The 20,791-nt window shown below is 50.0% G+C and overlaps 1 protein-coding gene across 1 annotated transcript; it reads right to left on the bottom strand.

The window, feature by feature from the left end:
- Positions 1-405: 405 nt before the first annotated feature.
- Positions 406-19,449, bottom strand: LOC122367328 (lisH domain-containing protein ARMC9-like). The gene is made up of 18 exons (XM_043340369.1): positions 19,031-19,449; positions 18,553-18,723; positions 17,980-18,125; positions 15,646-15,763; positions 12,768-12,991; positions 12,421-12,577; positions 11,614-11,775; positions 10,237-10,439; positions 9,824-9,928; positions 9,116-9,332; positions 8,618-8,730; positions 8,290-8,404; positions 7,856-7,952; positions 7,192-7,474; positions 6,872-6,967; positions 2,154-2,476; positions 1,410-2,022; positions 406-1,086 (listed from the first exon to the last, which is right to left on the bottom strand). Exons 1-18 carry the CDS (start codon positions 19,079-19,081, stop codon positions 960-962), a joined length of 3,321 nt encoding a protein of 1,106 aa, XP_043196304.1. The 5' UTR covers positions 19,082-19,449; the 3' UTR covers positions 406-959.
- Between the last annotated feature and the right edge of the window lie 1,342 nt (positions 19,450-20,791).

Genomic DNA, 20,791 nt, shown 5'->3' with positions numbered 1-20,791 from the left:
ATGAGCTACGCCCCGAGCCTTGCGCGAGCCAAGGTCCATAGGGCGCGAGCCCGAGGCTCAATATCGGTCTCGAATTTTCAGGGTCATAGCCACGTGCCGCAGCTGGATATGCTCTCCGAGTTAACGATGTTTAGCATGTTTCTGAGGTGACCTTGTGTTTTACTGACCGAACAGACAAGTTACAAGGCTCATGAAACCCTACCCTTGCATGCATTGTAGTCTGCTACAGTTGGCATTGTAAGTTTGTCTGGGCAGGTCTGTTTCTCAAGTTGCAGAGATGTAAGAGGCTAACGTACACCGCATATGCACCGTATATGATATATGCAAAATAGTTTTCAACAACATCAGGAACGACCCAGCGCAGGCGTTGAGGTGACCACTGACCACCAACCAAAACGGCATGTCTGCACTGGTAACGTTTTAATGCACGCAGGCACCACACAAAGTACATGTTCATCGTCACCCTGCAAGTAAAACGGGTCAGGTCACATCAATGATATGTTCCATTTTTAAATATCACATTCATTGGACATCTAGCATAATTGAACATCACTATCGCATTGAAGTTATCACACGATTTTGAAGATAGATAAACACATCGCCGCATACAAAAGGCACGTTTTTACTTTGACCATGAGCTTTGCGAAGAGCGTACGGAGCACATCTAATGCAGCGAAATGTTTTGAAACACGCCAACAAATCGATATTTCACCAGCAAGTCTTCAGCAGACATAACACACATTCATGGTGTAGCGCTACATTTTGATTACAATGTCCAAGGCACTCGTTATCATCAGAAAACACCGACTCCAGATCACGCAGCCCGTAGGTCACTGATAAAGTCCAACACTGCACGACTCTGGACAGCGTTAGTTAATACGAGGCAGCGCTGCGCCCTGCGTGCTCCTCTGGGGGTCCCTGTGAGGCTGATGACGGCTCGGGTCCCCCAGCTGCGGCCGTCAGTCGATAGGAGGCAGCACAGAGTCCCTCTGAGAATCCCTCTGCGACTCCTGCGGGTTCGCTGTTGGCGGGGGTGTCCGCATTATTCGAGGTCGCGAGCTGAATGCTGCCAGGTAGTCGCTGACTCTGAAACAAATATGAGATACATGTTAGCCAGGAATGAAGTTGTGCAGAATGTCATGGCTGCCGAAAGCGTGCAGGAAAAACAACACAAACTTCAAACTTGTACACGATTTTGGTGAACTTTTATATCTAAGCCAGGTCTGCTCCACTCGAGCCATATGATAAGACTGACTTGAGCCTTCATAAATGAGCTAAGGGCTCTTTAGTCCCCACAATTACAAGATACGTCTATTCTGCTGTGAGCATGCATCTATTTTCCATTGAACTGAGTCTGACACTGTCACTGACTGACTTTGTGATACGCTTCGAACCGTCTATGCACTCACGCGGGCACGGGCAGTCTCTGGATGAGTGGGTCCGTCACCGCCGGCGGCACCACTGGGACCGGCGCAGGTGGCGCTGTGGACAGCGCTGTGGACGGCGCTCCGGCTCTGCCAGCGGTGGTCTGCGCCTGGGGACCGGCCGGCTGGCTCTCCTTTGTTGACACCGGCGCAGCAGTAGTGGCCGGAGCGCGCTCTCCATCTGCTGGGGGCTGAGCCGGCGGCTGACCCGCAGCCGAAGCCGGTGGAGCCGTCTGTGCACCGGTACCGCCCTCAGACGCGGGCAGCGGGCCGGCGGTGAGGGTCACTGCCAGCGCCGGAGTCACCGCAGATGTCAGCGCCGCTGTCGCCGCCAGCTTCCGAGAGACGGCGGCCGGAGCTGATGTTGACGTCTTGTTCTCCGAGTCTTGTCGGTGGGAGTCGGGAGGCGCCTTTGGAGCGGAAGCTGCGGACTCTGAGGTGCGACTCTGCGGCTCCGGAGGTTTGGAGGTACTGCCAGCCGCTCGACGCCGCACCTGAGGGCTCTGGTCGCTGGTCGGGGGAGATTTGACCGGACCGGTCTCCCGCCGACGGCTCTTGGAGTCACTGCTCGGCGCTTCTCCTGAGTTACCGGTCTTACCTGGAAAAAGGAACTGAACAGCTCAGAGGCGTGCTAGAATAACGTGAGACATCGTAGATATTCATACTGTCATTCGCATTAGTCTGTCACAGTCCACAGAATAGATCTGGATTTGTGCTAAGTTCGCTCACCTTGCAATGTCCTCGTCAGTTTTCCTTCGTCGAGCGTCGGTCTGCGCTCCAGCAGTCGCAGCGGGGCCACCTGAGACGGGGGTTTGCTCGTCTGCCGCTGGACGGCGCCGCGTTCGCTGGTGTTCTTCCGCCGGCGGTGAGGGGTGACCTCCGGCAGCGGCCGGACAGCGGCGGCGGCGGCGGCGGCGGCGGCGGGGATCTGCGGCAGCCGGTCCCGCTCTGTCGCCGCCGCCGGCCGTCTGGCCAACTCCGCATCCGAGTGGCTCTTGGTGACCGGGGTCGAGCTGGGATGGGTCGCCGTCATCGACATCGAGTCGTCGCGCCTGGGAACACGTCAGCTGGTGTCACGTCGCGCCACTGAATATTTCGGCACAATATGAATATTTTACCACCTCCTTCCTCGGTGAAGGCCCATAAATTCGTGTTGGCACATGGACGTCCCGTTTAGTCACGCAGGGCACAATTGTGTTGCTGCGCGTTTACCATGCCTCTTGGATCACCCGGCCCGACCTCGCGAGCTTTACAGAAAACTGTCCTACCGAGGTAAAACTCGATTCCAGGACAAAAAGTCAAAAGACAAAATGTCAAAAGACAAAAAGTCAAATGCAAAAAGTCAAAATGGATAAAAGTCAAATGGAAAAAAGTCAAATGGAAAAAAGTCAAATGGATAAAAGTCAAAACGGATAAAAGTCAAAAGCAAAAAAGTCAAATGGCAAAAAGTCAAAATGGCGAAAAGTCAAAAACGCAAAAAGTCAAATGGCAAAAAGTCAAAATGGCGAAAAGTCAAAAACGCAAAAAGTCAAATGGCGAAAAGTCAAAATGGCAAAAAGTCAAAAACGCAAAAAGTCAAAAGCAAAAAGTCAAATGGCAAAAAGTCAAAATGGCGAAAAGTCAAAAACGAAAAAAGTCAAAAGCAAAAAAGTCAAAAGGCAAAAAGTCAAAATGGCGAAAAGTCAAAAACGCAAAAAGTCAAAAGCAAAAAGTCAAATGGCAAAAAGTCAAAAAACGCGAAAAGTCAAAAGACAAAAAGTGAAAAAACGGCAAAAAAGTCAAAATGATAAAAATCAAATGGAAAAAGTCAAATAAGAAAAAGTCAAAAGTAAAAAGTCATATCTAAAAAACCATAAGACAAAAAGTCAAATGATCAATGTCAAAATTCCCAAAAGTCAAAAACCATAAGCCAAAAGCAAAAAGTCAAAACCGCAAAAGGTCAAATTAATAAAAGTCAAATGGAAACAAGTCAAAAATCAAATATGTAGAAAGTCAAAAGAAAAAAGTCAAATATTAATAATTTGTATTGTCTTATTGTAAAACGAAACTAAAAAAAAACCTTAGTCAAAGCCACTTGAAGTGAAAACGATTAAATTCAAATGGAAATAAGATAAACAAGACATAGTCAAAAGTCAAGAGTCGTTCATTAAACATATGCATCAACCCTCGCATGACCAGCGGGTCGATGCGACCCGTGACGTTTTCTCGCGATAGCTTCCGAACGACGCGGCGGATCGTGATGAGAATTTGCAAAGCTGATGGGGCAACCCTTGCGCATATTTTAGTACTAGATGCCGGCATCACTACCGTGTTGCCTTGGACCAGAAACGGAGGCGAAAATGTTTGGAATGAGTGAGATTCGAACCCGCGACCTTTCTATTTGTAAAGAGTTTTTTGGTCATATCACGTGCTACGTTTATGCTAGAGCGCTCATTCTTTCAGCATCTTGTAGCGCTTCTCGAGTTCTATCAGTGTGCCAAGTTTCATGGTGCTAGCTCAATAGATGACGGTTTTAGAGCGTTTTCCGTGAAAAACGTTTTTTGCCTCTGGCACGTGCAGCTTGCACCCCTCCGGGACCGAACCCCCCTAGGATGAAGGTTCACTATGGGGAGCATGTGGCCTGTGAGTATGGCGGCTGTATCATCATCCGTTTGGCCTGTAGCCCTGACAACAAATTTTTGCAGAGCCCCACGTGGCGGCACGTGACACGTGACACGTGGCATGGATCGCCACGTGACTGACGCCATCGTCTTTCCGGCGGATCGTTGCGTCTAATGGTACCAACCCCGTCCCGATCGGACCAGCCGTTTCGGCGCTAGGACCCAAAATGCTCGACAGACAGACACACACACAAACACACACAGACTCACACAAGGCCGTATAAGAGGACTCACAGGCCCGAGCCAACTTCTCCGCAGCGACCTCCCAATGGGAATCTTCGTTCGCTCGGGCGCGCTACGCGCGCCCTCGCTCACTACGATTCTGGATAATAATTTTGACCAGGTCAGGTCACAAGTTATGATGTCATAAGAGATACAGCCTCCGGCTGACTTTTCAATGGAATGGACCTATGGGCGTATGGAAGCCACATAACTATCTGGCCGCTAGCCACATGCCAAATATCAGCGCAATCGGTCCAACCGTTCTCGAGATATAGAAGCGCGGTCTGCACGTGCGCACGTGCTGGAACACCCCTTTACTGACACACTGACATGAATTGGTTGTTGGGTGCCCAGCTGTGTCCCAAGTCTCAGCCCAATCGGTCCAGCCGTTGTGCGGTTATTGAGGATAATAGTTTTCGGGTGTGTGCAAAGTACCCCAAGTTTAGCACGCGCCACGTGCCAAGATCGACACTCAGACAACATGGTGTCCATGCCATACAACTTTTACATCCAAGTGGTATTCAGCAAAGAAGACCGATTGTCGATGCGGCATGCGGTTCTTGAGTTATAAGGGTTTGAAGAGCGTGATGGGGTCGTGTCGGGTCGGGTCGTGTCGGGCCGGGTCGCGCATACTCAGATTTTTGCCTTAAACACGAAAGAACTCGCTCGCTCGCTGCGCTCGCTCGCTCGTAATTAACCCTATGGCGTTGCATGGAAAGAAATGAGTTCAAACTGCCTCGAGCCCCTCCAACATTGAGAAAGTTCCAGCGCCAGTGCTCCCACATGTAATAATAACCTGTGACTCATTTTCATTTTATTACTTAATGGATTCGTTCATTAAAATATGTTCATTTCTTTTAACCAAATTTCTATAAACCCAGCGCGTTGGATGCTGGACCAGTCAGCGATGACCGTACAGAGACCAGAGAGCGTGAGTGGACGGAGGGGACCGCGTCCAGTCTATCGGGCACGTTTAAACTTTCAGATAAAACTTTGCCATAGCACTGGAATTGCACGATGGGGCAGTGGTGACCCGGGAACGTTTGAAAAGTTGATGGGGTAGGTTGAAAGTTGAGGGGACAAAAATTGCAACTCAAAATTTTGAAATTATCTCGTCTTTTGTATTTTTTACTTTAAGTCCATTGACGTCATTTAAGCGTTAATCACATGGTATTTTTTTATTTTGAGGTTTTGGCTTTTCACCAGGGCCTCCTCTCAGGGGCGACACTTTCCGAAAATTATTGGTAGGGCTCTAATGTAAATTTTTGCCAATTCAAAGCGATTCTTTCCACGCAACGCCATAGGCATAATGTTAAATTTCCAAAATTATTGGTAGGGCTCGGGCCCTACCATGCCTATACAAAACGACACCCATGCCTCCTCTAACATGTTAACTGCGGGAGCTGCAGCCCCCGCAGTCATCCTCCAGACTGGTCACTGAGGGGTACCTTAGTCATTTTTTAGTCTTAGACGTTTTTGGTAGGGGTTACCTTAGTCATTGCCCGTGATCGGGCCCCCCAGTCAAAACTGCTTAGAGGAGGCACTGCTTTTCACCCTCTCCCATGGGGGAGGGGCTGCCGCCGCCCGGTGCTCCGCGCACCACGGACGCCACGCGAGCGCTGCTGGCGCGGCGGCGCGCACTGCTCGGCCCGCGCGCCGAGTATACGGTGGTGAACCGGCAGTGTCGAGCGGCCATCAGACGTGACCACGCGGCATACTATGCTGACCAGCTGCGTGAGGCAGGACCGGCGAGGATGTGGACAGTGCTGCGGCCGGTGATCGGGGCGGGGAAGAGTGCCACTGCTGCTGCGCCAGCGTGCACGCCGGAAGCGCTCAACGCGTATTATGTGAGCGTGGGCCCCACCACCGCAGCCAGCGTCCCTGCCCCGCTGCTGCGGACCCCGGTACCTGTCAGAATCCCTCGCGTACTCACATGTTCCTTACAACTTCAGTGGGTAGGGTACGTTGCGCTGTATAATATTTTTCAAAAGATGAAAAGATCGATGCTTCGACTTTTATCCTTTTGACTTTTTATTTCAGACTTTGACTTCGACTTTTCTATTTTATACTTTTTTCATTTTTTGACTTTTTGTCTTTTAACAGGGTTTTGACTTTTTACTTTTGACTTTTTGTCTTTTGACTTTATTCCGTTTTGACTTTTATCCTTTTGGCTTTTACTCGTTTTGACTTTTTGTCTTTTGACTTTTTTCCGTTTTGACTTTTATCCTTTTGACTTTTTGCATTTTTGACTTTTTGTCTTTTGACTTTTACAAGTTTTGACTTTTTGCTTTTGACTTTTTGTCATTTGACTTTTTGCGTTTTTGACTTTTGCACATTTTGACTTTTTGCTTTTGACTTTTTGTCATTTGACTTTTTGCGTTTTTGACTTTTGCACATATTGACTTTTTGCTTTTGACTTTTTGTCTTTTGACTTTTATCCGTTTTGACTTTTATCTTTTTGACTTTTATCCCGTTTGACTTTTTGCATTTGACTTTTTGTCTTTTGACTATTTGTCTTTTGACTTTATTCCTTTTGACTTTTTGTCCGGTTACCGTAAAACTCACCCTGTGACGAGCACTGAGTCGCTGTGGGAGGTGCCTGGAAGTTGGGGCGACTCCGCCTCCTCCTTGGCCTGTTGGGACGCCTGCTCAGGTGGGGGTCTGAAAACGGAAAAACAGGATAAGGAGTGGCTGACGGTATACACGGTTTGAGAGGTTGATTGTATTGTTTCACATTCGTTCATATGGCCGTAAGGTTGTGTATCAAATGAATGGATAGCACCGTGGACGGACATTTTAGAATAATTCGCCATTTATCGTACTGTACGTACGTGTCGAATACAGCTTAGACATGTTACCCCAGTAGCTCTATCGCCCCAACTTACCCCTCGGACTGTGACCGGGGTTTCTGTCGTCGCGGAGTCCTATGCTCCCATTCAACCGCTCCTCTCGAGTCCCTAGGTGCTGTCTCTGCTGCCGCTGGAGCCTCCTTAGCCAGCGGTACCGTCCGCTGCCCTCCCTCCCCGGCTGAGGGAGTCTGTCCGGCCGTCTGACCGCTCCCCTGCCCGACCTCTGCTCCCCTCGGCTCCGACCGACGAGGCCGCCTCTCACGGCGAGCGGAGCGGGCACGGTCCGTGCGGGGCACGGCAGCCACCTGGCCGCCGTTCACTGTGGGAGAACAGGGGTGGCAGGAGTTGAGAAAAGGGTCTACAAACCGAGTCAGTCAGTTTCAGCCGGAATGGACGGCAATGCTTTGCATTGGCGCGAAATATATATTATTAACACGCTAGTTTCGCCGATGAGCTTTTCATTTTATACAATAACACGACATATAAACCTTATCAATTTTCATAGTCTCCTTAACCGTACAAGCCGATTAGTAGCAAATCAATTCACCAGTTTCGTTATACTTACATCGTCAGGTCGCCCAATACGGTAGTTCACTATGCGATGTCTAGTTCATCACGCTAAGATGAACATTTCAAGTTCCACAGCTCAGCCAGGATTCCTCCTCATCTACCTCTCTAATCCCACACCACCCGTGTATACCTGATCCGAGTGCCAGCGTCGCCAGCAGCTCCTCTCCGTCCAGCTCCCCGGCCTCGGCCACCACCGGATCGTCACCGTCAATGTCCTCCTCCAGAAACTGGCACACACACATTTCACCGCGCGTCAATAACGGAACGGGGACACACGGAACGCGTAACGTTTTTGTGGGGATGATCGGCTTGTTTTTGTAAGCGGTAATCTGTCTGCTGGGACGGCTATTACGTGTTGATGTTTTTACGGCCATATTCTGATTGAATGTGGGCTTAGGGTATCATATAGGACAATACTATCCTCTGCTTCACTATTTAGGTAAATATGCTTGCACATTACATATTAAGGTATACACTAAGTCATAACCAAGTAAATATTATGTAATTCTGATATGCTTATCGTTCTCATTGCTCATCTTGGCTTTCCTGTTCTCATCGTCTCACCTCTGTATCCTCAATGTCCTCGTCGCCGTCCTCTGAGTCGCTGGCGGCACCGTCCACCCCCTCGCCGCGGTACTGGCGCATTATGTACTCCAGCTGGCGACGCAGGTCCGTCGAGCTGACGGGTAAAATACCAATCATCAATTGTGGCAGCGTAGATTGGCAAACACTTTCCAGTATTCAGTATTCAAACCAACTACGAGCATATAACTAAGAATAGAGCGAAACAAGATCAACAAATCAAAATATGCGTGCACTGACTACACTGTGACAACATCTCCTCAGTCCTTACACCTCAGCAGAATTCCGTGCTCTGATGAGTCTTACTTACCCCTGTTCCATGAAGTACTCGAGGACCTGTCCCAGTCCGAGTTTGGTGGCCCGTGCCCGGATCTCCGGCTGGCCCAGCAGGCTGTATAAGGTGCCGTTCACGTAGGGAAGCACCTGGCAAAAATGCGAAAGATAATGACCTGACGAGGTCTACAAACAAAACGGGACCAACTCAACATCAAACATTAAACGTGTTATGTTGCCTCTCGTTACACGAACATTCTTAATCAAAAGAACGTACTTCTTATGTGACCCGTTGATACTTTCATGCAAAAACGTGCAATAACTCCAAGTCCATTCCAGTGTCGCAATCTTCGATGTGCGGTGAGATGTGCGGAGCCACTCCAATATCGCCATAAATTTGACGATACTCTTGCCTCTTGGGCAATGTATTGGCAACGCATCGGCAGCCTCTCCGGGCCATGGATCTGCCCTAATCCGTCTCTGTCATACCACGCCGGTAGCACTAGCCGAGCCCCTGCCATCTATAATGACTGACCTGCGCGTAACTGGAGCCGAGCAGGTCAGTGAGCAGTTTGAGCACCGAGTTGACGTGCGGCGCGCACTTCTGTCGGCCGGCCGTGCGCAGACACAGGTTCATCAGCAGCGCACAGCCGTACTCGAGGGTGTAGGGGGCGATGGTGGCGTGGTCCTGCAGGAAGCCCACCAGCCACTCGACCATGCCCCATTCGATCATTCGACTCTGTGCTGCTCGCCTGTCGGGTTGAGGGAGGAGGGGGTGAGAGAGGTCAGTGGGTCACATGTAAGGTCAGCAGGGCGAACCGTCGGCAGTGGCACACATTGCACAGTAGACAGTTAATTAAAGCCATCACAGTAATTACGTCGTTCCCCGAATCGGAAAGAACAAATGAACTGTGTAAATGGTAGTACTACATAGGAATTCCTGGTAACAACGTTCCCGTTGCACCAACGTTAGTTACATATGCTGCGCAAGTCAGAAACAATGTGATGTTGTGATGTCTAGAGAAGCAACCATTCAATTCGAGGTATGCGAAGAACGGGGCACCTTGACCGCATTCCAGCGGCCGTATGCTGTCCTACTGACCGCCGCTGTCACAAAGCGAACTGATAAGAAGTGCAAGAAACGAGCACAGGCTGGGCGGCTAGACTGGCCAGACAGTGTAATGATGCACGATCGATGACACAATTCTGGCACTGAGACATTCTCGAAAAGTTAGTTACATACCTGAGTGAGAGTTTCTGCAGTGTGGCTAGCACCATGTCTAGCGTCACTGCGTCCAGCTTCTGGTACTGCAGCACCTTCAGCAGCGTGTCCAACAGCGGCTGGTGACTGCCGGGTAGCGGAACACACGATACTGAAGATACTTCATTCGCCATGGGTTTACATATTACTTCGCTAAAGCCACTACCCAGGCTACTTCACAATGTGGTGCAGTTCCGAGATAATGATCAACAAATTAACACATCGAAATAATATAGATCGATCTTGTCATTCGATCGGATTTATGAGCCGTACCTGCCGCATCAACCCTAAAGATGAATACTACGTTATGCCTCGTAGCACCGAGACGGAGTCAAGACTCACCTACCCTCACACCCTCCCCTGACCGACATGCTGATCCACCCCCGTCCACGCACCCGCAGAGGTAGGTCCTGCCGGCGCCGAACGAGGCCATACAATTGAGCAGACGTGCCCAGCTCTGCTGTACTACGTGCGGCTCCGGCGGCGTCAGCTCGCTCAGCACGTGGCGCGTGTAGTCGTCCACGTGGCGCAGTCCGACCAGGTCGCCGTCCACGTACTCCTTGACCACCTCCAGACGACTCGAGGAGCGGGTCACACGCTGACGGCGGATGCACGTAGTTAGATGGTGAGTTTTTAAAAGGATATGGGAGCACAAACTACATAGACGCATACATTACGGCGTATCAATGAGTCAGCTTGACAAAATTCATCATGAAAATAAGCATGACATTTGCCTGTAAACGTGGACCGCCCACTCACCGGCACTCACCATGGCAAACAACAGCAGGAGAATACTATGCGGTCCACATAACACCCCTGACCCCAGTGCCAATCACATAACATGAATGCAATGTTCATTGACCACAATAGAGTACTTAATGCGGCCGCTGACGTGAGCTAAAGAGACTAGTTGAAAAGGTCCATCACCGGCCATTGCCTGCCAGCTTATAGTTTCCTCCATAGATGGCGCCACATCCGAGCGCCTGATTGCATGCTGTACCGCAAGGCCCAACATAGTTCCAAATCCTGACGCTAGATGCCACTAGTAGTCTACGCCTGGGAACATACTGTGCCGCAATGCCTGAATCTGGTTATTTACGTTTTTCCTGTTACCTCCGAAGGATTTGATTCTTTTTTTAAATTCCAGGTTGAGACAATGGAGTTTTCAAATCTCGGCAAACAGCGACGTCGCACATATGTAGGTAGGTACTAGCGTTCCCCCTAGTGTCTATGTATTCACTGATATAAGATATTGTAAAAGGTCCAGAGGGCAATGCGACGCTATTTACTCCGTTTTTATCCTATATTTCTACCATGATAAGCCGTCTTTCCGGCATGGACGTAATCACATGCTCGGTCCCCAGGTTCCATGCGTGTTCGACGCATATTAATTAGCGATCGTTTGTCATTGTAATTAACTGACGGTGATCCTACCAATTCACCTACTGCCACACTCAATCAAACAGTAATAAGTCGGGTCTTTAGCATAAAGAGAGCCGCAGCTCCTTTTCAGGACCTGGGTCTGCGTAATGCATTCGACATAGTTCATAAAGATAACCAGAACGCATTTATACAACAAATGGACAATATAGCAGGGGCGTCGCCGAAGGGGATCGTAGGTCGCGAAGGTAGCGTAAGGACGGCCTTCCATCAGGCCCAGAGTAAGTGCGAAAAAGGTAGATTCAACAATATCTTCTTTGACATATGATGTGATACCATTAGTTGGCATGTAATTGAGGTAACTAGAACTAAGGGCTCACTGTGTAACTCACCCGCCTGAGTGCCTGCAATAGGAGTGCCTTGGCGCGCCCGGAGTCTTCGCTCAGGTGGTGTCTCACCGCTGCCAGGTCGAGCGGGAAGCGGGCGGCCGCAGGTAAGACGCTGTCCGCCTGGTGCCGGGCCACCGACTGACGGAGAATCAGCTCCGGAGACGACTGTAAAGGGGGACATTGACTAATGAAGGCAGACCGAGGGAGACTGTGTCGGGCCACCGACTGACGGAGAATCAGCTCCGGGGACGACTGTAAAGAAGAGAGGGGGACTTTGACAACGGAGACAAGCTTAGGAGGATGGTCGGGCCAAGGACTGACGGAGAATCAGCTCCGGAGACGACTGAGAGAGCGGAGAGACATTGACTAACGGAGACAGACCGAGGGAGACTGTTGGTCTACCGGGCCACGACTGACGGAGAATCAGCTCCGGAGACGACTGGGGAGGGGGGTGGGTGGAAAGGCGTGTGACGGGCTACCGACTGACTGAGATAAATCTAAGATCCAGTCCCTATTACGGGACTATTACGGGCCACCGACTGAGGGAGCCTTTGTTTGAAGACATAGGGCTATATCACCTGACACTACGTTTATCTGTAGTGAAATAATGTCAAAGACCAGCCTTTCAAATACCTTTAACTCATAGTAAAATAATTTAAAATAACCTGAATTCAAAGTCATATGACGGTAGATGTTGCTTCAACTAACCGAATGAGATCCGAGCAAATGGATGCGCAGGTGAAATCATTCGGCGGCCGTAAAAGTGAAATCAGGACCTTCCGCACTTTGTTTGCATCCCGCGACCATTACCTTGTTCTGGTCGGTGGCGTGCTGCTGTATGGTCTTTGAGAACAGCTGAGGGAAGATCTGACAGCAGGCGCCGAGTGTGGCCTCCAGGTCGACCCCTCCCTCCCGTACAGACACCTCCAGGGCGGAGGTCAGTTCACCGGTCACACCGATCAGACGCCTGAAATGGGGACGATCGAGGTGGCTTTGACGATGCAGACAATGGGTAAGCCAGTAGCCACACATGTTTGTGGACAGACTTGTCTGTGGTTGGTTAGCACAGTCTGTGGTTAGCGGCAATGATATCACACCATTGAACCCAAACAGTCGCCCGGCTCGTCCCACCGCCGTGGTCTCCGACCGCCTCCCACCTGTAGTCTTCCTGGAGTCTCAGGTGCCGCCGCCGGAGCCGCTTGTAGTGCCGCTGCGTCTCCAGCAGGCGGTCGTGGCTGCGCACCAGTAGGTGGTGCGCCTGACGAGCTAGCAGGTCCCGGCTGAGGTACAGCTGCACCAGCCGAGATGGCGAGCCGGCACCGCTCGTCATCTCGTGCACGAAACTGGACACCTCGGAGCGCAGCGACTCGGCCCATTCGTCCTGGAACGGGGATAAGGAAGGCTCACAAACTCTTCCGGTACCGAAAAAAGGTGGAGTGATTCATAGAGGAGCTGCACTTTTATAATGCTTAATATGCAATCTAGTTCCTCATTTCTACTCGCTGTGCTGCGTTGCGAAAATATCGCCTTCATTGACATATCATATCAATCATTCCTGGCTGACATTCCCCATGCAGCCTCAATGAATTGCCACCGTGACCCTGAATTGCACCTCCGTGACCCCGGTGACGTCTGTCGAACGCCCATGGGCGGGTGTCGGCGTGGGCCTGACGTGCCAGCGGTGCCAGAGGGTGTTTGAACAAACACCGGCCGGTAGTCGGGACAACAGTTCCGATGGAGCACTGCCTAACGGCCAGCCATGCCAGCCGCTTGACATGCTGAACAGCCAGTTAGCCAATTAGGGTAGAATTTAGTGCTGTAGACATTGGGGGCATTTGCATATGAATGGATGTTGCAGGGGTGGAATGTTTGATGTTGAGACAGTATAGAATGATCCGAGCCTACTAACCTAAGCCAGTCTCACGGTTCAAGGTTATCGATTTGATCTACTAGAATCGATACATGGTACACGTGAACTCGTCCAATCCGATCTAGAATGAGCCCGCCGAGGCCACCCCGAGTCCTGACTCCAACCACCACTGATATCCTGATTCCCAAACCATTTCCATCTTGGTGGGACTTAATAACTTCACTACGATGGGCTATACCAATCATAATTCATACCTAGTCGATCCTCAGGTCTCTTTGAGTCTCGAATCCAATAACCGTCCGTTGTCAGTTCCCGCTCCGTCGTGACTCGCGGCAGCACCATATACGCTATTTGGTCGGCTTGTTATATTCCATCGACTGATCAAAACGCACTTCACGTTGCAGAGTGGACTATATTGGTGACTTCTCCATAGCGCTGAGTTGAACGGAAGGTCACCTAAGTGAGCTAAGTCGGTTCAACAGTGCGGCGCGGTCGATACCTCAAGGTCGCCAGCCCGCAAAGCCGCGTTAAATGTGCTCGACTCACTAACGACTAACGAGGAGCCGTGTTCCAGGACCTGGAACCGAGGTCTGGAAACATACAGAGCCGACACGCATAGCACCGCCGGTATAGCGCCGGGACGACGAACTTGACCGCTGTCAACAGCAGGACTGGTCCTGCGACTCTTAAAGAACGTTTGCTGTTTATTGTTGATGTTAAACGTATATAATTTGAAGCAAAATGTCTATCATAATTGAAAAAAGCTATCTGAAACGAACTAACGTATAGTTAAGTGTTATATTGAACGGTATCTCGCTGGGATCGGCCAGTTGATATTGACTCAGATACCATGCGGTGATAACTCAGGTATTGTCGATCGGCATCCCGGCTCCCGCAGTGATCAGCCAGTTATTGTTGACCAGTAGGTATGCACCTTGCAATGCTAAGTCAATGGTTGACCGTTATCGTGCAGTGATAACTCGGTTATTACTGACCGGTGACCAATACCCTGCAGTGATAGGTATTGTTGACTGGTATCCTGCAGTGACTGATCAGTGATCAGCTATTATCGGTCCGTGCACCGTGTATGCACAGAGCGCCGTAGTAACGGACCCCACCGGACGCCGGCGCGGCGGTCGGTTGGAATCGATATCGCCCCCGCCCCCGCCGGGCGAAACGCAGCGTAACCAGATATCCACTGAACCGAACACCGCCGTCAGAGCTCATAGACGCTGAGCTGAGGTCAAAGTTCAGCTCTCGATCATGACAATTGACAAGTATCTGGCTCAGTCAAGAGGCTGGATCGAAGTCCCAATAACGAGTCTGATGAAACACCAGGCATATTGTCGGTGAAAATGCTTTAGCTGAAAACTCATCGCAACAGCTTTGCGGCTTTTGGTCAACATTTTTTTTACGTTCGTCGTTTGTTGCCGTTTCGTCATACGTTCTTCGACGCCCAGATCACGCAATCAGCGGGCGATCCGCGTCATCTGACGCATGACCATGACGTCACATCAGTCAGCTGACGCCACCGCCGGGTAACTGACGGCAGTTCAACCCATCAGCCGTGACTCGGCGCCGTACTGAGTCGGACAATATGCACCATACGTCCTCGTATCGACTGGGGTGGGCCGGGCTAATATCGCCCACACCTGGCGCAGCTGCCGGCCAGCGATTACCGGGACAGCGGCCAGCAAACAACAGACACCCGATCGTCCGGCTGGGCAGTCCATCCATTTATGGTGTGTGGGTGGACTGCCGTCCGTTCTTCAAACAAAACAACGGGGACCATATAACCCAGGAAAGTCAACATAGGGTCAATAAAGCAATGTCCCGTAACTCTGTAATCACGCGAAATGTGAGCTTTTATTGACCGAAAGCTGTCCAAATTGGTCCATGGATGGTGGCTCATGGGAGCTTTGCTTGCCATAGCACGATGACTGTGCAATTATCATAATCCGCGTAATACCTCAATCAGTTACTACGACCAACAGGTTTCATACAGATAGCGTAAACGTATCAATCAGCAGCTGGAAGTCCATGGACGCGTCTGGGCTCAAACACTTCCATCACTGGTCACAACATACATCACTGTCACACACATAATATAACTACTCATGCGCATACAGCGCACGATCTGATCGGTCAGACCTAAGAAAGCTTACCTGGAAGAGCTGTCTGAAAGAGGGGTGCTTGCTGGGGTCCGGGATGTACGGCAGCGCGAAGAACGGCAGCAGCTCCTCGTTGCCGGCCAGCTGTTTGCCTTTGTTCCCCAGATAATCCCTGTAGGTGCCAAAGACCCGACAGTCAGTTCGCAGAAACGACATTTACCGTGCGCACACATGAGTCATGGTAATTTTATGACAGCTTACGGAGAAATAGCAGCACCGTTTCTAATTAGTGGACACGATTTCAGGCTTCTTGGATTGGTGTATGTCGCATGGATTCGTGTTAATACGCGCATGCATACATGATAGCAGGACGGTTGCGGGATTAAATTGCCCGGAGCCTGTTTTGCACGTGGTGCCCATGCAACGCATGTCGGCAGCTAATAGGGTCCGCTATTACATGACTGGGATTTACATATAGCGGATCATTGTTAGTGCGTGTGAATGAGATAAGCGAATGTGCTACAGACCGGCAGTTTATAGCATTGCAACGAATTTGACAACATATTAGCCGTTTTCACGACGGTCATCTGGTACACATTTGGTGCACATCTGGTGCAGATCAGGTGCAGATTTGGTCAAATCAGGTTCAGTGTGTCTCTTAGTAGCTATCAGCTAGGGTTGCACTAATTGCTTATATGCCTGCTTTGTCATATTATCAGACAGTATCATCGATTAAAACACTGAAATAAATTGATAAAATTAAGATATTTGCTGTAAAAGAGATAAGGTGCAGATTTGGTCAAACCAGGTGCACTCGCCGGATGGCCCGTCGTGAAAACGGCTATTAACTTCGAATCCGACCGATGGTCATCGATGACAGGTTAACCCGGCACCGCCTGGGCTATTTCCGTACCCACGACAGCCTGGGGGGGGGGGTCGGATCCGACCCCCCCCCCTGTTATCTCGAGAACCAATGGTCGTATCGAGCCCCGCGAGGCGGCGTTCGAAAGGTCTCTACGAGACCTTGCCAAAGCACTCTTAAGATTTTAAGATTAAGGTCAACTTTCGGGTCAAGGTCAGGTCAAAGGTCAAATTCAGGGGTTTTGCATGATTAGGCTTACGGACAGCGGAATCGATAGCTGCTGCTCGAAACTAACCACAAATGACCTCAAAGACCTGGTGAAGGTACCATGTGCGTATAGGGGTCATACTAAGTACGGGTCAAGGTCAGGTCAGGTCACGAAAGGTCACGGTTTTCACTTTCTGCTACATGGGCGTGCGACACATGTTTTATGGCTTATTTTTCACGCCAAATCCGATGGTAATGGTTATATGTGACCCCAAGTCACTGTGCTGGTGATAAGTGTGCATTGAAAGCATAAAAATCGTTTATACCATACATAACTAAACGAGGGCTAAGAAAAAAAGTCAATTTTTCAACTTTTTATTTTTGACATAAAAATGTTTTTTTCTAGACGAGCTTTGTCCCAGGAATCTAGTGGTGCCATTTGTTTTCATATGCGATGTTTAGAAGTGCCTCTAATTCGCGAAAATGCTTATGACGTCACCATGCCCTACGCATGTTGGAGCTATTTTTTACAATTTGGGGGTCAAAAATCAAGATAGAAAGTTGAAATTTGGGACATCTAATGTTCTAATAGAGCTCTATAACATATATTCCGGTTTTTTGGAAATTTTCAAAATTTTGGATTTTATTAGCTGTTTTCCCAAAAATATAGTTTTTTGAATTTTTAGGGGTGAAAAACGCATTTTATGGAAAATCCGAGATAGCCATTTTAAAGAACTCGTTGAGCTGCGTCTTTTCATGTCCGTAATTTGGAATTTGCTTAAAACCTCGATTTTTGGCGATTTTTTAAACATTTATCATTTTTTGACTGAAAATGCCATGAAGTTACATCACTAAAATCGATATATCTCAAAAATTTTTTGAAAATTTTTCTTAAAAATTGCACAGAAGACGTCAAATTGATGGGGGAGAAGGTATGACAAGTTTCAAGTTGATAGCGCAAGCGGTTCATGAGTTATTTAAGAAAAACGGAGGGGGGGGGTCGGATCCGACCCCCCCCCCCCCCCAGGCGGTCGCGGGTTAAAAAGGCAACGCTGCGACCCGTATAAATCTAAGGGCGCCGTTGTATAGTTACAAGCGTTGTCAGGCTCACCCCTTACTGACCTGAAAGCGGTCATCCGGGCAGACCTCCTGAAAGCTGTTATGTAGCCACGCTAACCTCCCACTGACCTGAAGGCCGTCTTATAGCCCACCTGACCCCCGCATTGACCTGAAGGTTGCCATATACCTTGACCGACCCCTCACTGACCTGAAGGTCGGTCATCAAGAGGCTATATACCGGGACTGACCCCCTCACTGACCTGAAGGCAGTCATGTACCCGGCGGCGCTGCCCGACTGCCGGCTCCGGCGCAGCGGGTACACGGCGAAATAGACGTTGAGGAGGAACTCTAGCCGCCGGTACTGCACTCCCTGCAGCACCGGCGCCGGCGTCACCGACTCCAGCATCTGAAACACAGCGGATCAGCGTCAGATCAGAGTACCTATATAGAACAGCCATCAGATAATCCGCACAGTGTATGTTAATACGATAACCAATAGCCATGGCCACTTGGCCCGTTTATCACCCGAAGGCAGTGAGCAATCATAAACGGAAGGTTACATAATATATTAATATGCTAAAATTTAAACATAAGGCGAGCCCACTGATCGGTCCGGATTGCGTGATAAACGGCCATATTCATGCACGAAAAACATACTGCGCTCAAAGCAGGCGATCATCCGTCACCACCCCCAGTGGACTGAGTAGGTAATACGGAATACCTGACCATCTTATCAAACTGATAGTACGTCCTCGCCAAACATTCATTCAATACCCTCTCATTACCCATCCGCCATCCGTCCCCCACTCATGTGTCCACCATCCGCTACTCGCCTGGAAGAAGGCTGATCTCCGTCCGCGGTCGAACAGGGCCAGGCTCTGCTCCTGTGAGCCGGAGTCTGTATCGGAGGAGGCGGGCGGGGGCGGCTGGACCGGTCGGCCGAGCCGGCGACACTCGCCGGAGAAGGCGGCCGCCGACTGGTCCAGGCCGGCCGTCTCCAGGTACTGAGGGACACGAGGGGGTCGTCAATTCAGGAGTGATGAGCCTACCGAGGGGAAGACGACAGAGGATGAACGGTACAGTTGGATAGACGGTACAGATGGATAAACGGTACACAGGGGTAGACGGTACCTGTAGATTATAAACGGTACAGTTGTGTAGATGGCACAGAGGATAAACGGTAGTCGTAGAGGGTAAATGGTACATATAGTTATATACCCGAGAAACTGATAAGCCCGAGATACTGATATGTCTGAGATACGGATTATAACCTTCGCTAGCCAGGCCCCCGTGCACAGCCGTGGCACTCACCTCTTGTACGAGTCCATTGACGCTGGCCTCGGCGTCAGGCAGTTCACTCATTCGACTCCAGCAGGACGGGGGAGGTCACCGAACTGTGCTGTCTTCGCTGTGACACTGACACCAAGAGTATATAGAACAGCCTGACACCGGTAATTGGCGACGTTACCATCTGACAATAATGACGCCACCTGAAGCTTGTCACGGTTCTATAGAGCTATAGATCTGCCATAGATGACCTTGGTCGCGGTGGTCGCGGTCTTGTGGGTCTCGGCACTCAGGGCAGGCACGTGACAGAGTTATTTAGCGCCCCGATGACTGACCTAATTATTGCCTGTCGCTTTTGAAGTGAGAGTCTACACGTTCAAGTTGTACTGAACCGTATCATTATTGCATTCGGTAGTCAGTTGCCCCGTATTGTTGGTTCAAGTACTGACTAGTGCCTACCCTGCCTACCTGTAATGGAGTTGCGGCAAAATAAACTTTACGATGCAATAACACTGGATGGGACAATGCAGCCTTCGCTTCGAAACAGCTGGATGTCGCATAAAATTTGTCCTGAAAGCTGAGTCAAACAATTTTGAAATCGCTTTAGCACCGTGCTGTACATGTACATTACCTAGCTACATAGAAGTTGACAGTGGTCTCGAATTGAAGTGGTTGATCATGCTGTGAATTATCTTTTATGTCGGAAAATTAATGACTCAATATGAGCACTGAATGCTTCCAATGCTTTGTTCAATAATTTGTTAACGACCTAACCATGTAAGTAATCCCTCAATCGAAACTCAAGCGAGGAATCAAGCATGGGGTTCATTCATCGCACACTGAAACTGAATGCCCGCCTCGTACCTACCACCTCCATGACAGCTAACTTCGTACGCGCCAACCCCGCTGATCACTTCCTGAAGACGAAGAGCACGTCCCGTAAGGATCCTCACATGTCACATCGCATAGTATTTCGAGCTCCTCATCGTAGGACCCATTTGCCGTTTGTCCTGTAAGGACTTACCACGAACAAACGACAGCACACGACTGACCAGAGAGAAGAGAAGCTCCGTGAAACAATCTGGACACCAGGGGAATCTGGCACACGTCTGGCCCCTAAGTATCCCCCTATGGCACACACCCTCCACTCCTGAGCCACCTCGCCATACTGCCGGCAGCGTGACGCCACCGACGGAAGTGGGCCGCCGACCACAATCGATGGGGGGGGGGGGGCGCCCGTCGACCAGCCCGCCCGCCTCCCCAGCACGACAGCTCGGATGGCGGGCGACGTGTCAACTAACCAATGCCTAGGTTCTAGCCCCGAGCTACTTCTTTACGGGCTGGAAACAATTGCATTACTCCTGTTTCCCCTTTCGTTACTGAAGTCCATGCGACTCTGCTTCTGAGCTCATCCGGGATCACCGTTCCAAAGGAGTCTCATCGTGCATACCAAATAGGCAATGAACGCCACGATGGATGACGAAATCCCTGAACGACGCCACCTCAGCTTGAGCTACATACGAGGATATTCTCTTCTACATGTAGTTATCCGCGTGGCTTAGTGCAAATATTGAACAATAGAGCAGTGCAAGTAGGTAATCCAGCGTTTCTCGCTAAAGGAATGAGGCAGTGCGAGTAGGCCCTTGGTACAGGACCACCAGCATTCCGGCAAGGTTCACAAATCGACCGTTACACATGAATACTTGAGGTAATTTGTACCAGCCATCAGCCCGCGAATGCTACTTAGTCGCATAGGGCAAATCCTTTTCCCCAACTATGGGGCTA

The sequence above is a fragment of the Amphibalanus amphitrite genome, unplaced genomic scaffold (assembly GCF_019059575.1).
Source record: "Amphibalanus amphitrite isolate SeventyFive unplaced genomic scaffold, NRLGWU_Aamphi_draft 000031F_arrow, whole genome shotgun sequence".
Taxonomy (NCBI): Eukaryota; Metazoa; Arthropoda; class Thecostraca; order Balanomorpha; family Balanidae; genus Amphibalanus; species Amphibalanus amphitrite.
This window is presented reverse-complemented; position numbering and strand designations above follow the sequence as displayed.

What these genes read in the sequence shown, in the direction of transcription:
- LOC122367328 (XM_043340369.1), bottom strand. Translation starts at nt 19,081, where the DNA reads ATGAGTGAACTGCCTGACGCCGAGGCCAGCGTCAATGGACTCGTACAA. An exon ending in GGCAGGACCTACCTCTGCGG is followed by an intron (nt 9,929 to 10,236) that starts GTGCGTGGACGG and finishes GCTACCCGGCAG; the next exon opens with TCACCAGCCGCTGTTGGACA. An exon ending in GACGCTGGCACTCGGATCAG is followed by an intron (nt 7,475 to 7,855) that starts GTATACACGGGT and finishes GTTCTCCCACAG; the next exon opens with TGAACGGCGGCCAGGTGGCT.